This window comes from Sarcophilus harrisii, chromosome 3 (genome assembly GCF_902635505.1).
Source record: "Sarcophilus harrisii chromosome 3, mSarHar1.11, whole genome shotgun sequence".
Classification (NCBI taxonomy): Eukaryota; Metazoa; Chordata; class Mammalia; order Dasyuromorphia; family Dasyuridae; genus Sarcophilus; species Sarcophilus harrisii.
In genome coordinates, this window is record NC_045428.1 from 5,910,891 (window position 1) to 5,929,440 (window position 18,550).

The 18,550-nt window shown below is 41.0% G+C and overlaps 1 protein-coding gene across 4 annotated transcripts in view; it reads right to left on the reverse strand.

Moving 5' to 3' along the window:
* Positions 1-18,550, reverse strand: part of IL1RAP (interleukin 1 receptor accessory protein) — a 135,771-nt gene that overhangs the window by 33,064 nt on the left and 84,157 nt on the right. For all 4 annotated transcript variants that reach the window (XM_031957422.1, XM_031957424.1, XM_031957425.1 and 1 more), the window contains exons 4-7: positions 18,116-18,302; positions 7,660-7,825; positions 4,912-4,983; positions 1,242-1,365 (exon numbers count right to left, since the gene is read on the reverse strand). In XM_031957422.1, the coding sequence (XP_031813282.1) occupies positions 1,242-1,365; positions 4,912-4,983; positions 7,660-7,825; positions 18,116-18,302 (549 nt within the window). The remainder of the gene's footprint in view (positions 1-1,241; positions 1,366-4,911; positions 4,984-7,659; positions 7,826-18,115; positions 18,303-18,550) is intronic.

The following is an 18,550-nucleotide window of genomic DNA, read 5'->3' on the forward strand; positions in this document are numbered from 1 at the left end:
GTGTCAGACCTGAAGTCAGGGGGATTCATCTTCCTGACTTCAAATATGACTTTAGAAACTTGTGAACTGTGTGATCCTGGGAATTCACTGAACTCTGTTTGCTTCAGTTTTCCCATTTGTAAGATGAGTTTGAGAAAGAAATAGCAAACCACTTCAGTGTGTTTGCCAAAAAAAACAACAACCCCAAATAGAATCATGAGGAAGTAAGACACGGCCGGAATGATTGAACAACGACAGCAAACATTTGAAGAGCTAGCTAATATCATTAATGTGGGTACATGGGGCTGAGGAAGGGCTCAGCTTTCTCAGATAATCAATTCTAGTTTGCTATTGGTTTCAAAATATATACAATTAAACTCATTGCCTATTGTTTAGAGCTATATTAGGAATATTTTTCCCCTTTCCTCTTAAGAGCTGGTGACTCATGGTGGGTAACATTATAATGAAACAGGAGTGGGAAAAGTCACCCTAGTTTTATTATTATTATTATTATTATTATTTATTGTTATTATTATTTGTTTAGTCATTTATTCTGTTCCTACTCATCAACTTTTAAGATTAAGGATAGGATGCATAAGTTCTTTTCAAACCCCAAACTTTGCTTAATAAGAATAGTAGTTCTTTAAGACATTTTTATTGACTAAAAGAAAGATAAAGAGGTTGAAAATAAAATTATAAAGACTTAAGGGTAGGTGAAACAGATTAACTGACATAGGCAATGATACATATTTAGAGAGAGGCTCTGTATATATGAAAAGATTCAAGGGACTGAGCCAAGCTTATAAACATACAGAATCATACTCAGAAAGAGAGAGATGCATTTTCAAGAATTAACATACTGAGCTAAAAATCTTTAGATTTCATTATCTAAGATGTAGATCAGCTCATTTTTTCTAGGGATCTGAAGTGGCTTTATACTCTTTAAAGGCGCTGCAACTAAAGACTCTAGGAATCATGTGAATCCATAGCCAATGACAAAGATGATAAAATTAGTGCTATGAATCTGTCCAAATTCTATACAAATGTAATCAAGACTTGAACTTCTTTTTTATTTATTATAGCTTTTTATTTACAAGACATATGCATGGGTAGTTTTTTCAACATTGACCCTCACAAAACCTTAAGTTCCAAATTTTCCCATCTTTCCCCCCACCCCCTCCCCTAGATGGCAGGTGGATTAGAACTTCTTTACGATTGCTAGACATTCATGCATATAGGTGTTCTGGTCTGGCTTATGTTACCTTTGGTTAATTGTTATATTCATGGAATCATCAGGCTTCCTTCCATCAATGGTCCACCAAATCTCATTTTTTGAGTCTTTCAAGAAGGAAAAACTGACTTTACAGGGAAGGTCAAGGTCTTCACCTAGAAGAAATTGATAGAGTAAAGCTAAAGTGCCATTTTGCACACTTTAAACCCATATCATGTTTGTTGTTGTGTTTGTTTTTTTAACTTTGGGTAATTAGATACAGAGACAACTAGAATGAGCATGATTCCCAGCTTAATTTAGCCGTCTTGCTTATGTTCTTTAAAGGCTGATAATGGATGAGGGGTGGCAAAGTTCTTAACTTTTTAAGAAACAGCTACATTGGAAAATACCCTAGACACATGGAATCTTGAAACTGGAAAGAGCTCAGGTGTTTTAGGGTCAAAGCCATATTTAAGAATGAATCCTCAGCACAACATCCCTGACAAGTGACCATTCTATGTTGCTTGAGGATCTCCAGTGAGGAAGGAAGCTGCCATCTCCAGAGGGACCCATTCAGCTTTTGTCCCCATCCCCAGATGTAGCCCCTTTAACCTCTGGACATGACCCATTTAACCTTTGAACAGCTTGATTTGTTGGGAAGTCAGTTTGGTTTGTTCTCCCTGAAATTGTCCTAATATGTCTCTTAGCAAAACCTGATCCTTCCTCCATGAGACAGCCCTTGTGATTCTTGGACCCACTTTTATATTTTCCCCCTTACTCCTGACCCAATATCTATTTTTACCCAGAATAAATGTTTCCAATTACTATTCATGGTGTATGTGTGTGTATATATGTATGTATGTGTGTATATATATATATATATATATATATATATGTGTGTGTGTGTGTGTTTGTGTGTGTGTGTGTGTGTGTGTGTATATAGACACACACACATATATGGATAGTATCTATATTATATATAATGGGTCATATATATATATATATATATATGTATTTCTCTCTTGTAGCTTATCAATGCCATTGAATGATCCAGTTGATCAATATCCTTCTCAGAAGGTAACACTCTAAATTAAAAACAATGAATAAAAATGCTGATGTTAATAACATTTATATAATAATTAATATGACAACTCGAAGATCCATGGACCAAAAATCTTCCAAAACACAGCCAGCCAGCCAAAGAAATAAAAAATCTGGGTAGAAAGAGGGCAAAGTGCACACATGTCATCCTCAACACCCTCTTTGCTACTGAAGTTCCGTTAGTGAGAGGGCAGAAGATAAGTTTACATGCTAACCACTTTTATTCAGCTGCAAAAATGAGTTATTATATTCATGGGATCAATAGTACATACTTCATATGAATTCATATTCTATAAATTAATAATAATGATAATAAAAGCATGATTGTAATTTATCCAAGGACTATTTCGATTTGACCTCCATTGGACAAGATGAGAGTGCAATAATAATCATGGTTACAATAAAATTTTATTATAATAATGGAACATGTCTCAAGACTTAGAAGGAGACTTTGGGGTCTTCCAACACAATTTCATCATTTTACAGATGAGCATAACGGGGACCCTAACTTGTGGACATCAGATCCAGTTCCAGGGAATCAACAATAATTTCCTGACCCAAAAGCTTAGAGTCTCTGCAAACTCCATTAATTTCTTTTCCTTCCTTCTGTCTCATTGCTGCTTTATCCTAATGCTGGTTAGCTGTCCTTACCCCCACTTCTATCCCAACATGCTATGGTGGGCAATGACTGAGCTCCTGCTCCCCGTCTCTGTCTAAGGTTTGGGGGAGGAAAAGAAAGAAAAAAAAAGGAAGGAAAGTTTAAAGAGAAAGAGGGAGAGGAAGAAGGGAATGGAAAAGGAGAACTAGTACTCATGGCAGTTGGACAATACCAAAACACACAAAAATCTGATTTGGAATCAGGCAGACTTAAATTCAAGTTTTACTTCAGACACGTAATAATTTCATGACCATAGGCCAGTTATTTAACATGTGCCTGTTTCAATTTCATCAACTGTAAAATGGAGAGCCTAATATTACCCGCCTTCCAGGGTTGATTATAAGGGTTAAATGAGATTCAAAAAGCACTTAGTATAATGCCTGGAATAGAGCTGGTTCTTAATAAATGCTTATTCCCTCCCTTCTCTGACTGGCATTAAGATAAAAATGTTCCCCATGTATTATTGAAGAACGTTGATATGTATGATGGGTATACAATCGCCTTCCTTTAGAGCACAAGGCTTTCCCAGTCCTTAATCACAAGCAGAATCTAGGCCGGTCTGAGAGATCCTTTACTCCTTCTCTCTCTCTCATTGCTCTCTCTCTCTGTCTCTCTGTCTCTGTCTCTCTCTCTTTCTTTTCTCTCTTCTTCCCTCTCTCCCTCCCTTCTCTCTTTTCTTTCTTTCTTCATTCACCAGCATGAAACTCTCACAATCTTGGGGAAATTATGGATCCCTTCTCTAAACACACACACAGGTATATATGTGAATATATACATAGGCACATATATATCTATAACAATATACATCTATTGTTTTTATCCAGTCATGTCTGAGCCTTTGGGACCCCATTTGGAGTTTTCTTGGCAGAGATACTGGGATGGTCCCTCTCTAGTCCATTTTGTAGATGAGAAAACTAAGGGAAATAGGGTTAAGTGATTTGCTCAGAGTCACACAGCTAATAAGTATATAAGGAATTCAGGAGGATAAGGCTTCCTGACTCCAGACACAACATTCTATCCAGTGTCCCACCTACATTTATATACACATGTATGTGTAGCTATACATGTAGTACACATATATACATGTACATTATATGTAGATAGAAATATACATAGAGATATATAAATAAATAGGTATGATAAAGGCATACATACATGTATGCATAATAAATATATGTGAAGACAATGCTAAACATCAACGAGAAGCTAATGAAAATAAAGTTCGATTTTTTCAATCCTAATTATTGAGTGGGTCTCCTCTGGACAGCAGGAGAAGAATCCCTGATTTGTCACTGGATTTAATCAGCCTTCTATCCCTTGTGTTTAGCTGTCTCCTTCATGAATCCACCAAGATGAAGGGGAGAGTCAGATCAGCATGACGAAGCCTCCTCCCGCTGCCAAGAGCCATTTTAACCATGAATAAGGAGAACAGCAAAAAGATATCCCCAAACCGTGGTATTTCAAACTTCCTGATAAAGTCACTCTTTAAGGAAACCTGGATCTTTTCTGAAATGTCAAAGCCCTGGACTTATCACCTCTATGCTCAGAATGAGCCACGAGTTTTCAAAATCATGTTTTCAAGGTTTTCATGATGCCAATCACAGCTGTTGCTTTGCTTGGTACACTATAATTAAGGTCATTTTTGCCTGCAGGAGTGCTTTTTTTAATCATGAGGGATACAAATTATTAGACTCAGTTATTTGAAAAAAATAAGGTATAATCTATCCTGTATTTTCAAATTTAAGTACTAAAAATTGAAAATTTTAGAGCACAAAAAATAAACAAAAGAAACCACAAATCATTTTCTTGGTCCACTCTAGGGATCATGAGAACGAAATATCTCAGAACAAATAGAACATGTCACAGACGGTCATCCAAGATATTCTATTGGTTACATTCCCTAAGCTTCAGAATGGAACCCCCTCCCCCTTCACCTGAAGAAAGGTGAGAATGGCAGCATTACCTGGTTCCTTGTCATAAATTATGTTGTCGTTGGGAGAAAAAATTTCAGGGCGTGTTGCATGAAGTGGAGAGGCTGCAGGAGAGAAGAGAAAGCGAGATACTCAATTAGATTATGCAAGTAAGTAAATTACCCAAGTACAATGTAAGGATAACTCAGCCTTCCTCACTATTCGTTATTGCTAGAAATAATACAAATAAATAATCAATATTGCTGCTGACCTTGATGATGGACGATGCTGATCATTAATATTAGGCAACAGATACTTGGTGGTGACAAAAAATTATAAAGTAAATAAAAGCAACCACCAAATATTAAATACAGCTGGGAGCTAGAATAATATATATGATCCTATCTAATGGAAGGCAAATTCTTTTAGTGCAAAAAGGAACCTTAAATATTCTTGAGTATTTAGGAAATAAGTTTTATTAACACCTTGGCCATCATCATTTGGCCTCAAATTCTCTGAGCGTAACATTGTCAAAACAATTTAAGATAAATTTATAATGAGGTCTTCTTCCTGCTTCTTCACCACCTTCACAGTATGTGGAAGGAGGGCTTCCAAAATAAAGAGATTCAGTGGAGGAAATGAAAATTATGCAGGAGAAAGATGAAGGGGAAGGTCAGTTTTTTGTTTGTTTTTCAGTGATTCTATAAAATACAGCTTGATGTTCTGCTGGATTCATCTTTATTTAGTTACTTCCTTTCCTAGGGTGTCAGACAAATGGAAGGGCAGGAAAGTGTTGACTAAAGTTCTGTCCAATTCTGAATTCCATTGTAGAATATAAGCTTGTGGAGGGCAGGTCTTGTTGGGGTTTTTTAAAATTTGCATCCACAACACCTAGCACAGGATTAAACACAGAGTGGACATTTAACAAATGTTTCATAGTTTTCCTCCCTTCTTTTCTTTCTCCTTTCCTCCCTCCCTCTTTCTTTTCCTCCTTTCCTTCCTTCCTTCCTTCCTTCCTTCCTTCCTTCCTTCCTTCCTTCCTTCCTTCCTTCCTTCCCTTTCTCTCTCTCTCTCTGTCTGGAAATCCTGAGTTCATACCCAAGTTCTGACATTTACTAATTGTGTGCCATTGAGCAAGCCACTTTATCTCTGTCTGCCTCAGTTTCTTTACTTACTTCCTCTTAGTCCATACTTCCCAAAGCTTTATAAGGACTAAGTAAAATTAAATATGCAAAATTTTAATGTTTTGGCAAACATTAAAATTCTATTTGTAATTATTTTTACTGTCTATGTCTACCCCTATAACATCAAAGTCACTCTTTGTAGTGCCCACCGCTGAAGGATGTACTGTTGAAATTTATTGAAGCCACAGGCTCAGGTAAAAAGAAAAGGAAAGGTTCACTAAGAATTTAAATTTTGGCTCGGGACCATGAATAAACTGGAAATACAGGAAGAGCCAACCTCTGAGCCAAGAAGCTGCAGGTTCAAATCTTACCTGTGACACACTAACTGCCAATCTGTCAGTGTCCAAACAACTCATTAAGACACTATTTATATTCATACATACCTACACACACACACACACACACACACACACACACACACATATATATACAAAAAGTTGTGTTCATACATATATCAGAGAGAAGGTTATAACCTTTACTGATAGAGTTTCCTCCTTATGACAATGAACTCTAAGGGCCAGACCATGTACCCCCATGTACCCTAAAGTAAACAAAGAATCAAGTGAGATTTTATTCTTGGTCTGTTTGAGGTTCAATCAAATCAGCCAACTCTGCATTCTGTCATCCCACTACCAGGCAAACAAAGGCCATCCAAAAGGGGTAGATTCCAATCTCTCCTACAAAGGATTCAAATACAAAAGCCAGTTGAAAGTAAAAGCAGATGGACCCAGAGGACATAAAGGGCATTCTGGCCAGACTCGGAGTCTCCCTAGTTACTATCTGCTTTGTTCAGAGTAACTTGTTTGCTTGGGGCTGTCTTCTCACCCTAGCCCACCATCAGAACTGATTCACTGCCCTTCTTTCCCTACATATATGCCCATTCCCTTTTCCCAAAGTTCCAGGGGATGCTGGGAAAACTTTCCTGGAGGGGCTCCAATGGAGACTTTAACCAAAATCACATTGAGGAAAGGGTCAAGGTCCAGGGGGATACAACAGAACCTTCTTCCATAGAACTCATTGGTGTTTTATTGATTATTGGCATCTATTAGGAGCCAGTAGTGCCATCCAGAGAGGCAGGCGGGAGGCTCATCATCCTCAGAGAAAAAGTGAGAGGGCCCACAGAGAACTGAGTCTATTTTTGACGCAGTGTTTGGTGCACAAGAAGTCACAGAATATCAGGAGAAGGGCTTCTGGTACAGGCTTTGGGGTTTCCCAGCAGTATCCCCTCTACTGCCTATGAGTTGGGTACTATGGACAGCAGCATCTCCATCTGTGGCTGAGGAAGCAGAAGCGCTGAGACATTCAGGGCCCTGAGAGGAAGAGCTCTGCATTTGGAGTCGGACGCCCCAAGTTTGAAACCCCGGACTGCCCAAATGCTCCTGGGAAACCCCTGGTGAGCTTCAGTTTCTTTCTCTGAAAATCAAGGTGATGTCGGAGGCTTTTCCCAGCAGAACGTCTCCGCTTCTAAGCATCTGGAGCAAGATCAGATGGCCTGTCTCCTGACTTTCTAGCCAGAGCTTTCCTGTGCAGCTTTTCACTCACCTTGGTCTTAACTCAAGCCTAAAAGATACAAGAGAAGAGGAACTCATGGTCCTAGTGGTTATGGCCTCTCCTTACCTACCACCCTCACCTCCACAGTTCGGGTGAGGTTAAAGGTGCGCCCGTTCTCCGGATAGGTCACAACGCACGTGTAGTTTGCGGCATTGACTGTCAGGACATAGGTAAAAATGAGCTCGGTGCCATTCACTTCCACTTTATCAAAGTTGTTCACTCTTCTACAGTACTAGAAGTGAGGAAAAAAACAAACAAAAAAAATGTTTAGCACCACAGCTATAGCATACCCATCCCCACGTACACATACCCTCATGATATACTCCCACACCCATGGCCCACCTCCTGCTGTCATCTACTAGCCGTGTGACCTCCAGGAAGCTCCTTTACAGCCTCAGTTTCCTGTCTAGCAAGGGAGAAGGATGAGGCTCAAGGATCTATCAGGTCCCTTCTCACTGGGACATTCTATGGGACAGTAAATTTAAAGAGAATCTTTCTCATGTAGAGCTCCAGGTTCCCTCTCAGATATTCATAATTTCTTGTCAAAGCTCTGTACTAAAGGGAGAAAGGGTACTAGTGATTCCCGCTTTTTAAACAGAAAAAAAGGCTCAAAGAAATCAGAAAGTCTGGGATCTTGCTATCTAATTGGTCCATAAATCAACAAATGCCTATGTTTCAAACACTAAACAAAATGCAGAACCAAAGGGAGACAGTCCCTGTCCCTTAAAAAAAACGTGTATTCTTCCAGTCATATTCCAGAGCTGGAATCCAGATTTGTATTCTGATTCAACATATTTTCTATCTCCTTTTCAGTCATTTCTGTTCTATCCAACTCTCTGTGACTCCCATTTGGGGTTTTCTTGGCCAAGAAACTAGAGTGCTTTGTCTTTTTCTTCTTTAGCTCATTTTACAGATGAGGAAACTGAGGCAAACTGAGGTGAAGTGATCTGTCTAGAGTCACACAGCTAGGAAGTGATTTGAATCCAGGTCTCCCTGACTCTATACCCATAATTTTGTTCATTGCGCTTCTTGGCCTGTCTGAATCTTTAGCTCTTAGTAGCAGGTGATGATGGAGAACCAGCTTAGGATAAGATTATCTCTAAATTGGGGTCTTTGATGATATTAATAACCACGGAAATCCCCCTCATATTCATTCTCCTTTCTCCACTCGCATGGCCACTAGTAGCTCAGTCCCTCATCTTCTACCCCGTGAACAATAACCCATCGGTTGTTCTCTCTGCCCCGTGTCTCTCCATGTTCCAACCCATCCTTCTCATGGCCGCCATCATGCCTTTTCTAAAGCAGGAATCTGACCATCGCTCCCCATCCAACAGATGCCAGTGGATCCTGATGACCTCGTTCACATACGAACTTCTCCATTTGACATTTAAAGCCCTTTACAGTTTAGCTGAAACCTGCCTTTTCAGGTATATTAATGAATGCTTTAATTAATGAACAATTAATGAATGCTTTAATTAATGCTTTAAGTTATTGATAAGGACCATTCACTAAATGCTAGGGATAGAATACAAGGAATGAAAAAACACCCTACTCTTAAAGAACCTACAACTATTAAAAAACAATTTTCTGGGTGTGTTTCTGTGTCTGCCTGTCTCTGTCTGTCTGTGTATGTCGATCCCCTTTGCGTGTGTGTGTGTGTGTGTGTGTGTATGCAGATATACATGTGTGTGCATATATATGCCCATATGTGTTTGCACATATACCCAAAAGAGCAACGTAATTGCTTAGGAGCAGTTCAGGACTGGGCTAGTGGTTGGGCAGGACCCACAAAAGCCTCTGTCTGGAGTAAGTTGGTACAAGGGCTGAGTGTTAAAGGAAGTGAAAGAATCTCTGAGGAGGAAGTGTAGGGGGGAGAGGGCACCTTGAAAGATGACCAGTTAAAGGCACAAAAACAGAAGCTGGAGTTACTGTGTGTGAGGAGCCGAGGGAAGGTCAATGTGGTTTGATTGTTGAGTACAGGAAGGAGATAACATCTGGTGACAGGGGAAAGACAAGGTGGGGCCGGGCTACAAGGGCCCTGAAGTTCTTTCTGAGTCCCAGCAGCAATTGAGGGCTAATGAATCTGTAAGGAAGGAGAAGGCCGAGGTCCACTGGGTGCTTGAGGACCCTCCCTCTGGTTTCCCTGAGGGAGAAATGGGAGGGGGAAGTCCAGTTTAGGAGAAAACCAGTCTGGGTGAGAGCTGATGAGGGTCTGAACTAAGCATCCAGGAGAGCATGATTAAAGACACATGGCTCTAGAGTCCAAGGTCCAAATCCTGCCCTTCTCATTTACACCTTAAGACCAAGATTAACTTGATTACTGTAGACCTCAGTTTCCTCATCTGTTAATGAGGAGCTTGGTTTCGATCAACGCTGAAGTCCTAGCTCAAGGCTATCAGAGGGTGGTCTCAAGGTGGAGGCTGAGATACCAGTGTCTGAGACACTGGATACTGATGATGGGGAGAAGAGCTGGATACTGGTAACATACAGAACGTTCAGGGTGCAGGGAGCTTTACAAACAGATCGCACTGGATCTCACAGCATCTGGCAGGTCAGCACTTTTATCATCCCCACTTCTGAAAGGAGATATCTGAGGGTGGGAGCTCAAAGCCAGCAAGCCCCTGAGCATGACCTTGAACCCAAGCCCTCTGACTCCAGCCCACGTGTCCAGGATGCTGCTTGGGGGTGAGGCTTGTGATGGAGCCTGTTTTCTGGTCACACTCCCTGACCCCTCTCTGTACCAACCAAGCCTCCTGACTGCTCCATGTCCCCGAGAGTGCAGTCTTTGCCCAGATCGCACCCCTATGACCACAGGCTTTCTCCATTTCCCACCCCCTGAGAGAACGCCTGTCCTTTGGACAGCCGCTCACCCCAGGTGTTCCCACACTTCCTCTTTGCCCAAAGACTCGGAGCTTGCTTCCCATAAAATTTAGTTATCGACCCTGATAAAGCGTAAGCCCTCTGAGGGCAGGGACGGTATCATCTGTATTGCAGGCTCCTGTCTCAGTGCTTGGAGCTGGAGGAAGTCAGGCAGTAACTGAGCCCTCTGTGTGTCTCTGCAGCTGGGAGGTTGGGTTGGAGTGACTCCATGGGGGTCTGGGCAATGCGGCTCCGAGGCCTTGGCCCTGCCAGGCCACCAGTGTCTGCTCTCTGCTCTTGGCTCCGGGTGCCGGCCATCAGCGCCGCGACCTCACAGAAGACAAGTGACCACTGCTCCCGTGTTCTCTTTTAAGAAAGGTCTCCCTGACAACTCAACTGTTTATCCCTTCGAATAAATTAGGCGGATTTCGAGCTTCAGTGCGGCCATTCTTCAAGCACTGGTGATTTCCTCACGGTGGGAGCTGCCTCCGTTAGTGCCAGATGGAACTCCTCCACGATTTACGTCTTCATGCATTGCTGGGGCCGAAAACTCCCCCCCTCCCAGCCACGCTGGCCGTGGGCAGGGCTTGTCCACTCCAATCTGTCTCCAGAACCACCTCCTGTGGGTTTTGGGACAAAGCCATTAGCCCATCTCAGACTGCTTTCTTTATCTGTGGAAGGGGGACATTAGATGGATGGCCTCCCAGGTCCCTGTGAGCTCAGAGTGTGAAACCTTAGAGTAGCTCAGGGCCACATCCCTCAAGAGTCTACCCGAAACTCCACGCTCTGCTGAGGCCCTGGGTAGCCATGTCCTGTTTAGTGTGAATGAGGATTCCCATAAAACAGCGGCTTTCTCTGAATCCCCACTGCATCTTTCCACTGGGCTGGAGCAAATGTGCTAATAGTGCTCCCTTCACTACGTCCAACCCCTTCATGAGCTCCATTATTCACACTAATGTGGACTTAGCTAGCTTTACTTATATAGGTACTATCTTCCTGATAGGAAGGATTGTTTCTTCTCGTACTCTGGATCCCAAATGTTTAACACGGTGTCTTTATTAGAATATATGGACAAGGACTAACTTTGGTTTTGCTGGGACTATTCTAAGTGCTTAATAAATGATTTTTTTATTTATTCATTTTTTAATTCATTGATTAGAACTTCAGAGGTGATCAGAGTTTATCCACATTCCCAAATGATATTTTATTGACTTTGAAGGCCCACATAGAGCCAAATCACTATCATTAGGGAGCCAAAGCATGAAAAGGTGCTTCAAGAGAGATAATTCAAAGAGTAGCCCTTCAACTTGTCCAGGGATATGGCACCCAGGACCCAGAAGACCTGTTTGCTGGTGATCTAGGCAGGGGTGACATCCCCTCATCCCACAAGTCAGATTCTACGTGGAATTTAAGTTGTTCGGCTCATTTTTCTAGGGCACAATAGTTTCCATGGCAACATACCACAGTGTGTCTAGTAGAAGAAAAGGGGGAAAAAAATTGCAGAACTTCACTTTGTAATTCAGAAAAAAAGAAGAAATATGGAAGGAGGCAAAAAAATGAATGGGACACAGCAGACTCTGAAGAGGGCCTGAGGTGAGATGGTGAGAAATAGGCCACAGCTTATCAGTAAGGGCCGGCCCCGAAGGAAGAGGAAGGAAAAGGTGATTCATGATAACCATCCCCCAAATGTTGCTGAGAATGGCCACGGGCCCCTGGAGACCTCAAGCCTGTTTTCCTTCCTGCTGATCTACCTAGCTTTTCTTTTAATTTTTGATACGTTTTCTTTTGACACCACAAACTTCCCAACAAATATCCTACAAAGTGCCTCCCCTGAAAACATCAGGCAAACATCTAAGAGAACGAAGCTACTGACAGGCTGCATCGCTCTTCAGTTTTGTAATTTATCCTTTGTTAGCCAAAAGGAAGGATAATCTTATAAGACTGGTCTGTGGGGCTGAAGGTGATAAGATGAAATTTAATAAGGATAAAGGAAAACGCTTATAAATACGGGCCTTCAACAAAACAACTTGACATATACCAGATGGCAGAAACGGGACCATACATCAACTTGGCAGAAAAAAATACACCTGGGGGTTTTAGTGGACGATAAGCTCAGTGTGAATTCGGGGCATCATATGTTGGTCAGAAGGGCTAATGCAAGCAAACAGTCTGCATGATGGGTACTGAGCTAGGAAGGAGACCATGGCATCGCGGGGATTTGGGGCTGGCTTTGGGGAGCACCTCATAGGAAAACGTAAGAAGGGAAAGTCTCCAAAGGATGATAGTCAGGATGAGGGAAGGCCTGAAGATCATTCCCTTAAAGCTGTATTCCAGAAAATGGGGATATTCCGCCTGGAGAAAATAAGACACAGGGTGGGGGGAGCATGTAAAAGCTGCCATAAGGAAGAGGAATCTCGCTCTGGTTAGCTTCAAAAGGCAGAACAAAGGGAGGCGTTTAAGAGATCGGGGCATGCTTAGGATTAATATAAAGAAAGATTTTCTGATAATCAGAGCTGACCAGAAATGGAAACACTTCAGGAGATGGGGCTGGATGGGGGATACCTGTTGGAATACTGGGAAAGGAATTCTTGCTCAGGTCCTTCCAAATCTTTGTGCTGCTACTGTTCAATCCTTTTAATCATTTCTGACTCCGTGACCCCATTTGGGGTTTTTTGGGCAAAGATTATGAAGTGGTTACTCATTTCCTTCTCTAGTTCATTTTTAAAGGTAGAAAACTGGGGCACACGGTGTTAGGTGATTTCCCCACAAGTGTCTGAGGCCAGATTTGAACTCGGGAAGATGAGCCTTCCTGACTCTGGGACTGCTGCTCCATCTCCTGTACCATGTGGCTGCTTCCCTTCCAACTCTAGGGATCTCTGACTCTGCTGTCATAATTATTCAATTATCATCATCCCCACTACCATCCCCAGCACCATCATCATCACATTTCCTATGGTCTTTACAAATGACTCTACAGTCAACATATACATAAATATATATGTGTGTATATATACACATATATAATATGTGTATGTATATGTGTGTATATATACATATATATAATATGTGTATGTATATGTAGTATATGTGTGTAATATATACACATATATAATACGTGTATGTATATGTGTGTATATAAACATATATATAATATGTGTATGTATATGTGTGTAATATATACACATATATAATATGTGTATGTATATGTGTGTATATACATATATATGATATGTATATGCATGTATGTGTGGGTATATATATGTATGTGTGTACATGCATATATACATACATATATAATATGCGTATGTATGTGTGTGTATATATGTGCATATATAATGTCCATATATATGTGTGTGTGGGAGGGTGGGTATATATGTGTCTGTGTGTATACATATGTGTGTGTGTGTGTGTGTGTGTGTGTGTATGTGTGTGTATCTATATATTTCTCTCTGTCCCTCCCTTCGCTCTCCTTGGTACCACTTTAAGTCATCCACAGTTTTGTTCTGAATCTGCACAATTGCTACTCATCATAGTCACATTCTTTCCATGCAGTTATTTCCATGTATGTGTTTCTGTGTTTTTTCTTCTTTAAATGTCAGCAGAATAAAAGAAAACACTCATGATCGTGATCTTCTCAACACTGACAAGCAGCAAGATGAGGATGCTCAGGTTTAGATGAAGGACAAGGTTAGGGTCTCTCCTTCAGCAGCAGTGCTGCTGTGCCCCTAGAAGGGTTCTTGTACACTGACCCTCCCGAGGGCACCGCTGCAGCTAGGGAGGGAGGAGACCAAGTTCCCAGAAGGCTTCTTTTTGACTGATCCGATTCCTGATTTCCTCATCCTCCACTGGACCCCCCAAAAGAATTCTCAGGTTTGCTACAAGTCTATTATCATGGCTTTCAGAGAAGAGGATAAATGGTCTAGATTGAGATTCATTCTCTTTCTCTCTCTATTCTCTCAATGCCAAGGCTGAGAGAATAAAATGAAATGAGTTTTTTTTTTAAAGAAAGAAAATCTATCCCACAGACCTTGTCATAAACTGTCCCAATTTCCCCAGCACATATGCACTGCCCATAAAAGGGGTCAAAGTCGAGTGCCTTCTCAGCAAAGTGCATCCCGATGGCTTCTGATTGTCATAAAAGGCAAAGCTGTCCCCGTTTTCCAGGAGGAGATTCTGAACACTGCACTCTCCAGGCAGATTAATTCCTCGGTACCAGTTACGGGCTGAGGTAATATACCATTTTTAATGGTCAGACCAGGCAACAGGATGACCTGCCTTCTGCAAATTGATTTCCATTGGGCTTTTTGTTTCATTCTAATTGATGCAGAGAGCTTTGCAGCGGCGGCCATGGTCTTACAATACCATTTGAGTCACCCAAAGAAGTCACCCTTTGAATGGCAATGGAAGGGCTTCGACCAGAGGGGGAAAGGGGCAAAAATTATGATTACAATTATGTATTTCAAATGCTCAGATACAACAAGCAAAACCAAGACATTTTGAGCAAAATAGACTTTTTCCCCTCTGAGGCAATTGGGGTTAAGTGACTTGCCCAGGGTCACAGAGTTAGGCAGTATTAAGTGTCTGAGGCTAGATTTGAACTCAGATGCTCCTGATTTCAGGGCTGGTGCTCTCTCCACTGCACCACCCGGCTGCCCCTCAAAATAGACATTTCTTACAATACAAGACTTATAGGTGTAGATCCTTCAAGGATCCATGATATTATCGGTGTAGACAATCCCTCCACAGGCATGGACCACAAATCCCACTGTAACATAATAAATGTAACACCTAACATAATCTTTAGTATTTATAGAGTGCTCAAGTTTTTTTTTCCCCAAAGTCCTTTACATATATCATCTATATAATAGCCCTGGGAAGTGGGTGATATTATTCTCATTTTACAGATGAGGAATTGAGGCAATTAAGAGTGTTAAGACTTAAGAATTAAGAATTCAAACTCAGATCTTCCTAAATCAAACCCAGCACTCTCCACACAGCATAATCTCAAAAGTGTTGAAAAGTTACTTCAGCCCGTGGCCAGGTACGTCTCTGACCTTAAGTAGGTAGTTTTTTGGACATGAGACATGTTAGATACCCTTGTCAGAGTAGAAAAAACTGATCATGATTCCTCCTAATGTGTCTGCTTTGGTTCTATTTCCTTAAGAAGTTTAGAAATTAGGGAGATCTCATATGGGCTAATTCATAAAAGCAGAACACTTTACACTAGAATGGAGTTTGCAAAGCAGCGAGGTCACCGCCATCTTTATCAAGGGACAAAACTAAAGGTGGGAAAAAAAGAACTTGTCTCAAGTGCTCCAATTATTAGGTATCAAAGCCCTGACTTAATGCTGCTGCTTTTCTCCTGATTCCAGATATGTGCATTTTTCTCTAGAGAAAGACATTTTCCCCTTGACTCGTTTTGATCTTTTACCAGTGATTTTGTTAAAGAGCAAAATTACATAATCCCATTTGCCAATTTGGGGACTTGTGAGTGAGAAACTGAGTTCTAAGAATGATAGCAGGTCATTGTGAGCCTACAAACAGGCACGCTATTGTCCCATGTCAACTGCACAAGGAAAATCTCCACATTTGAAAAAGGTCACTTATCAAATGTGAAAATTTTCCTTGGGTAGCTAAGTGATCCTCCTTAACTACCTGGTTTTCTGTTCTTTTTCTTTTTTCTTTATCCTTTTCAGGACACATGACAGATTCCCCATCACTCAGATTTCAGGCACCATTCCCTGAAGTTGCAACAACATATTCTGAGCTCAGTTTTATTGAGCTTTGGTCAGTCTGGTCCATTTGGCAGTGCTTTGGGTCAATTAACTGGAAACCTATTAAAGACTCTTAGACCAAATACACAGCTTTTAGCTACTGGGATTTCAGGGCTCCCACTCTGTGTGTTCTGGAAATAGTTTGCACTAAGGATGCAAAGAGTCTTTATTGAGTATCTGGCTTTTTTGTTTTGTTTTGTTTTATTTATTTATTTAGAACCATGTTGGATATAAGGGACACCTCAGAGAGGACACTGAAAGTAGAAGACATTGAAGGCCATAAAGAAAGAACATAAAATATCTTCCTGCTTCTCTGGGAGGATGATTCTGGCACTCTGCTCCAGTAAACCGAGCTTGTTCAGAAGCCATTTCTATCTTGGCTAGAGGGCTGGACTTGAAATCAAGAAGACCCAAGTTCAAATGTGGCCTTATCAATACTTATTAGCGGCTGACTGAACAAGTGTCTTAACCCTCAGTTTGGACAACTGTAAAAAAAGTGATAATAGTAGCATCTTTGTCCCTGGATTGTTGTGAGGAACAAATGAGCTATTTGTAAAATCACTTAGAACTGTTCCTGGCACATAATATTTCCTTTCCTTCTTCCTTCCCTCCTTCCTTCCTCTCTTCTTTCTTTCCTTCAGTTTGTTCAGATATAAAACAGAGGAGTAAGCAAGTATGACACACACACAAAAAAGAACATTAATGTGTCACACACAAAACAATAGGAACAATTCAGAGAATCTTGGGAAGGCATATGGATAGGATAGAACCTAAAGTAAGCAGAACCAGGAGAACAGACATATACAATGATAACAACATAAACAGGAAGAATTAAATCATTAAATTGAAGCCTGTAAAACAATGGTCTAAGTTGCCCTGAAGAAGAATAGAGAAAAGGCAATATCAAGTTCTTTATTAGAAGGTGGGATGATCATGACATGGCACAGTGCATACACTGTCACACATGATTGTTAGGATTCTTAACACAATTTGGCACTGAGTAGGTGCTTAATAAATGTTTGTTCCCTTGATAAAATGACTTTTAGCCATTAAAATATATTCTATAATAAGTGAAAGTGATACAAAAACAAATGCATCGATATTTAATTTTTGTTTGTTCCCTTGATATGGCTTTATCTGTTAAAAAATCTTTTCTACAATAAGTGAAAATGATATAAAAACAAAGGTATCAATATTTAATTTTTAATTAAAATGAAAGAGTTATCCTGGTTCATCTCTTATGTCAACTGCTCAAGAACCTAGGGCATTGTCAATTTGGGAACACCCTACATTAGACAGACTAATAATCTGTTTCAGCTCAGGTGATAATATTAAAAGAATTGCCTGAGACTCTAAGAGGCTGAAGGACTTTCCTGTGGCCACAAATGCATGAAATAAATCCGGGGCTCCCTGAGTAGAAGACAAGAGTCCATCTGTCCACGATGATTCCACATGGACTTTGTTTCCCACTCAATAGGAAACAAAAACAACAAACCACTGGCAATGTTTCCATATCAGAGTTAGCAAATTTCTAAAGCATTTTGCTTTTATCATTTCATTTGAGTCTCACAACTCCATGAAGTAGATGGGTGCTTGACTAGGAGTAAAATGAGACTGAGAAAAGATGAGTCCTACAACTATTCAGTAATTGAATCTGGTCTTCCCACTTTGCCCCCCCCCCCACTAACTCTGGAATATGTCTATGAACTTAGAGATCACATTAAATTTGCAAAATGTATCATATCCATCATTCAACTTGTCCAGAAACACTTCAGCCTTGGGTCTGGCCCTCAGGCAGCATCCGGAGCCTGACACTCCCGGGCCAGCCCAGAGACTGCTAACATCTGGAGCTATTTGGAAAGGCAGAAGCAGAGCATCGGTTTGCTTACCATGTACCAGGTGACCTTTGGCTTAACACTGGAAGGGAAAAATCCCTCTATGTTCGGGCACTTTACAACCTGCAGGGTATGCTCCAGGTACAAATACTCCATGGGCATTTTCATTGCTGATTGGAAACAGTCATTCTTCTGAATGACTTCCAAGGGGAAGGCAACTTTGCTGCAGTAGGTGGTATTTCTGAAGAAGAGAGAGAGAGAGAGGAGGTAATCGTGAGCTCAGTCCAAGGCCGGGGATACTGTCAGTTTGCAGATGGAACAGCAGCAATGCCGCAGGGGAATCACGAACCAAGATACTTTACTCAATGTCTGAAATATAAAGGCCCTCAGAAGAGCTCCAATCTGTAGACAAACAGCAATCCCCAAAGAAAAATGGGCCTCCAGTCCTTATTGAAGCCTTCCCACCTTAGCCAACCCCCTACACATTTG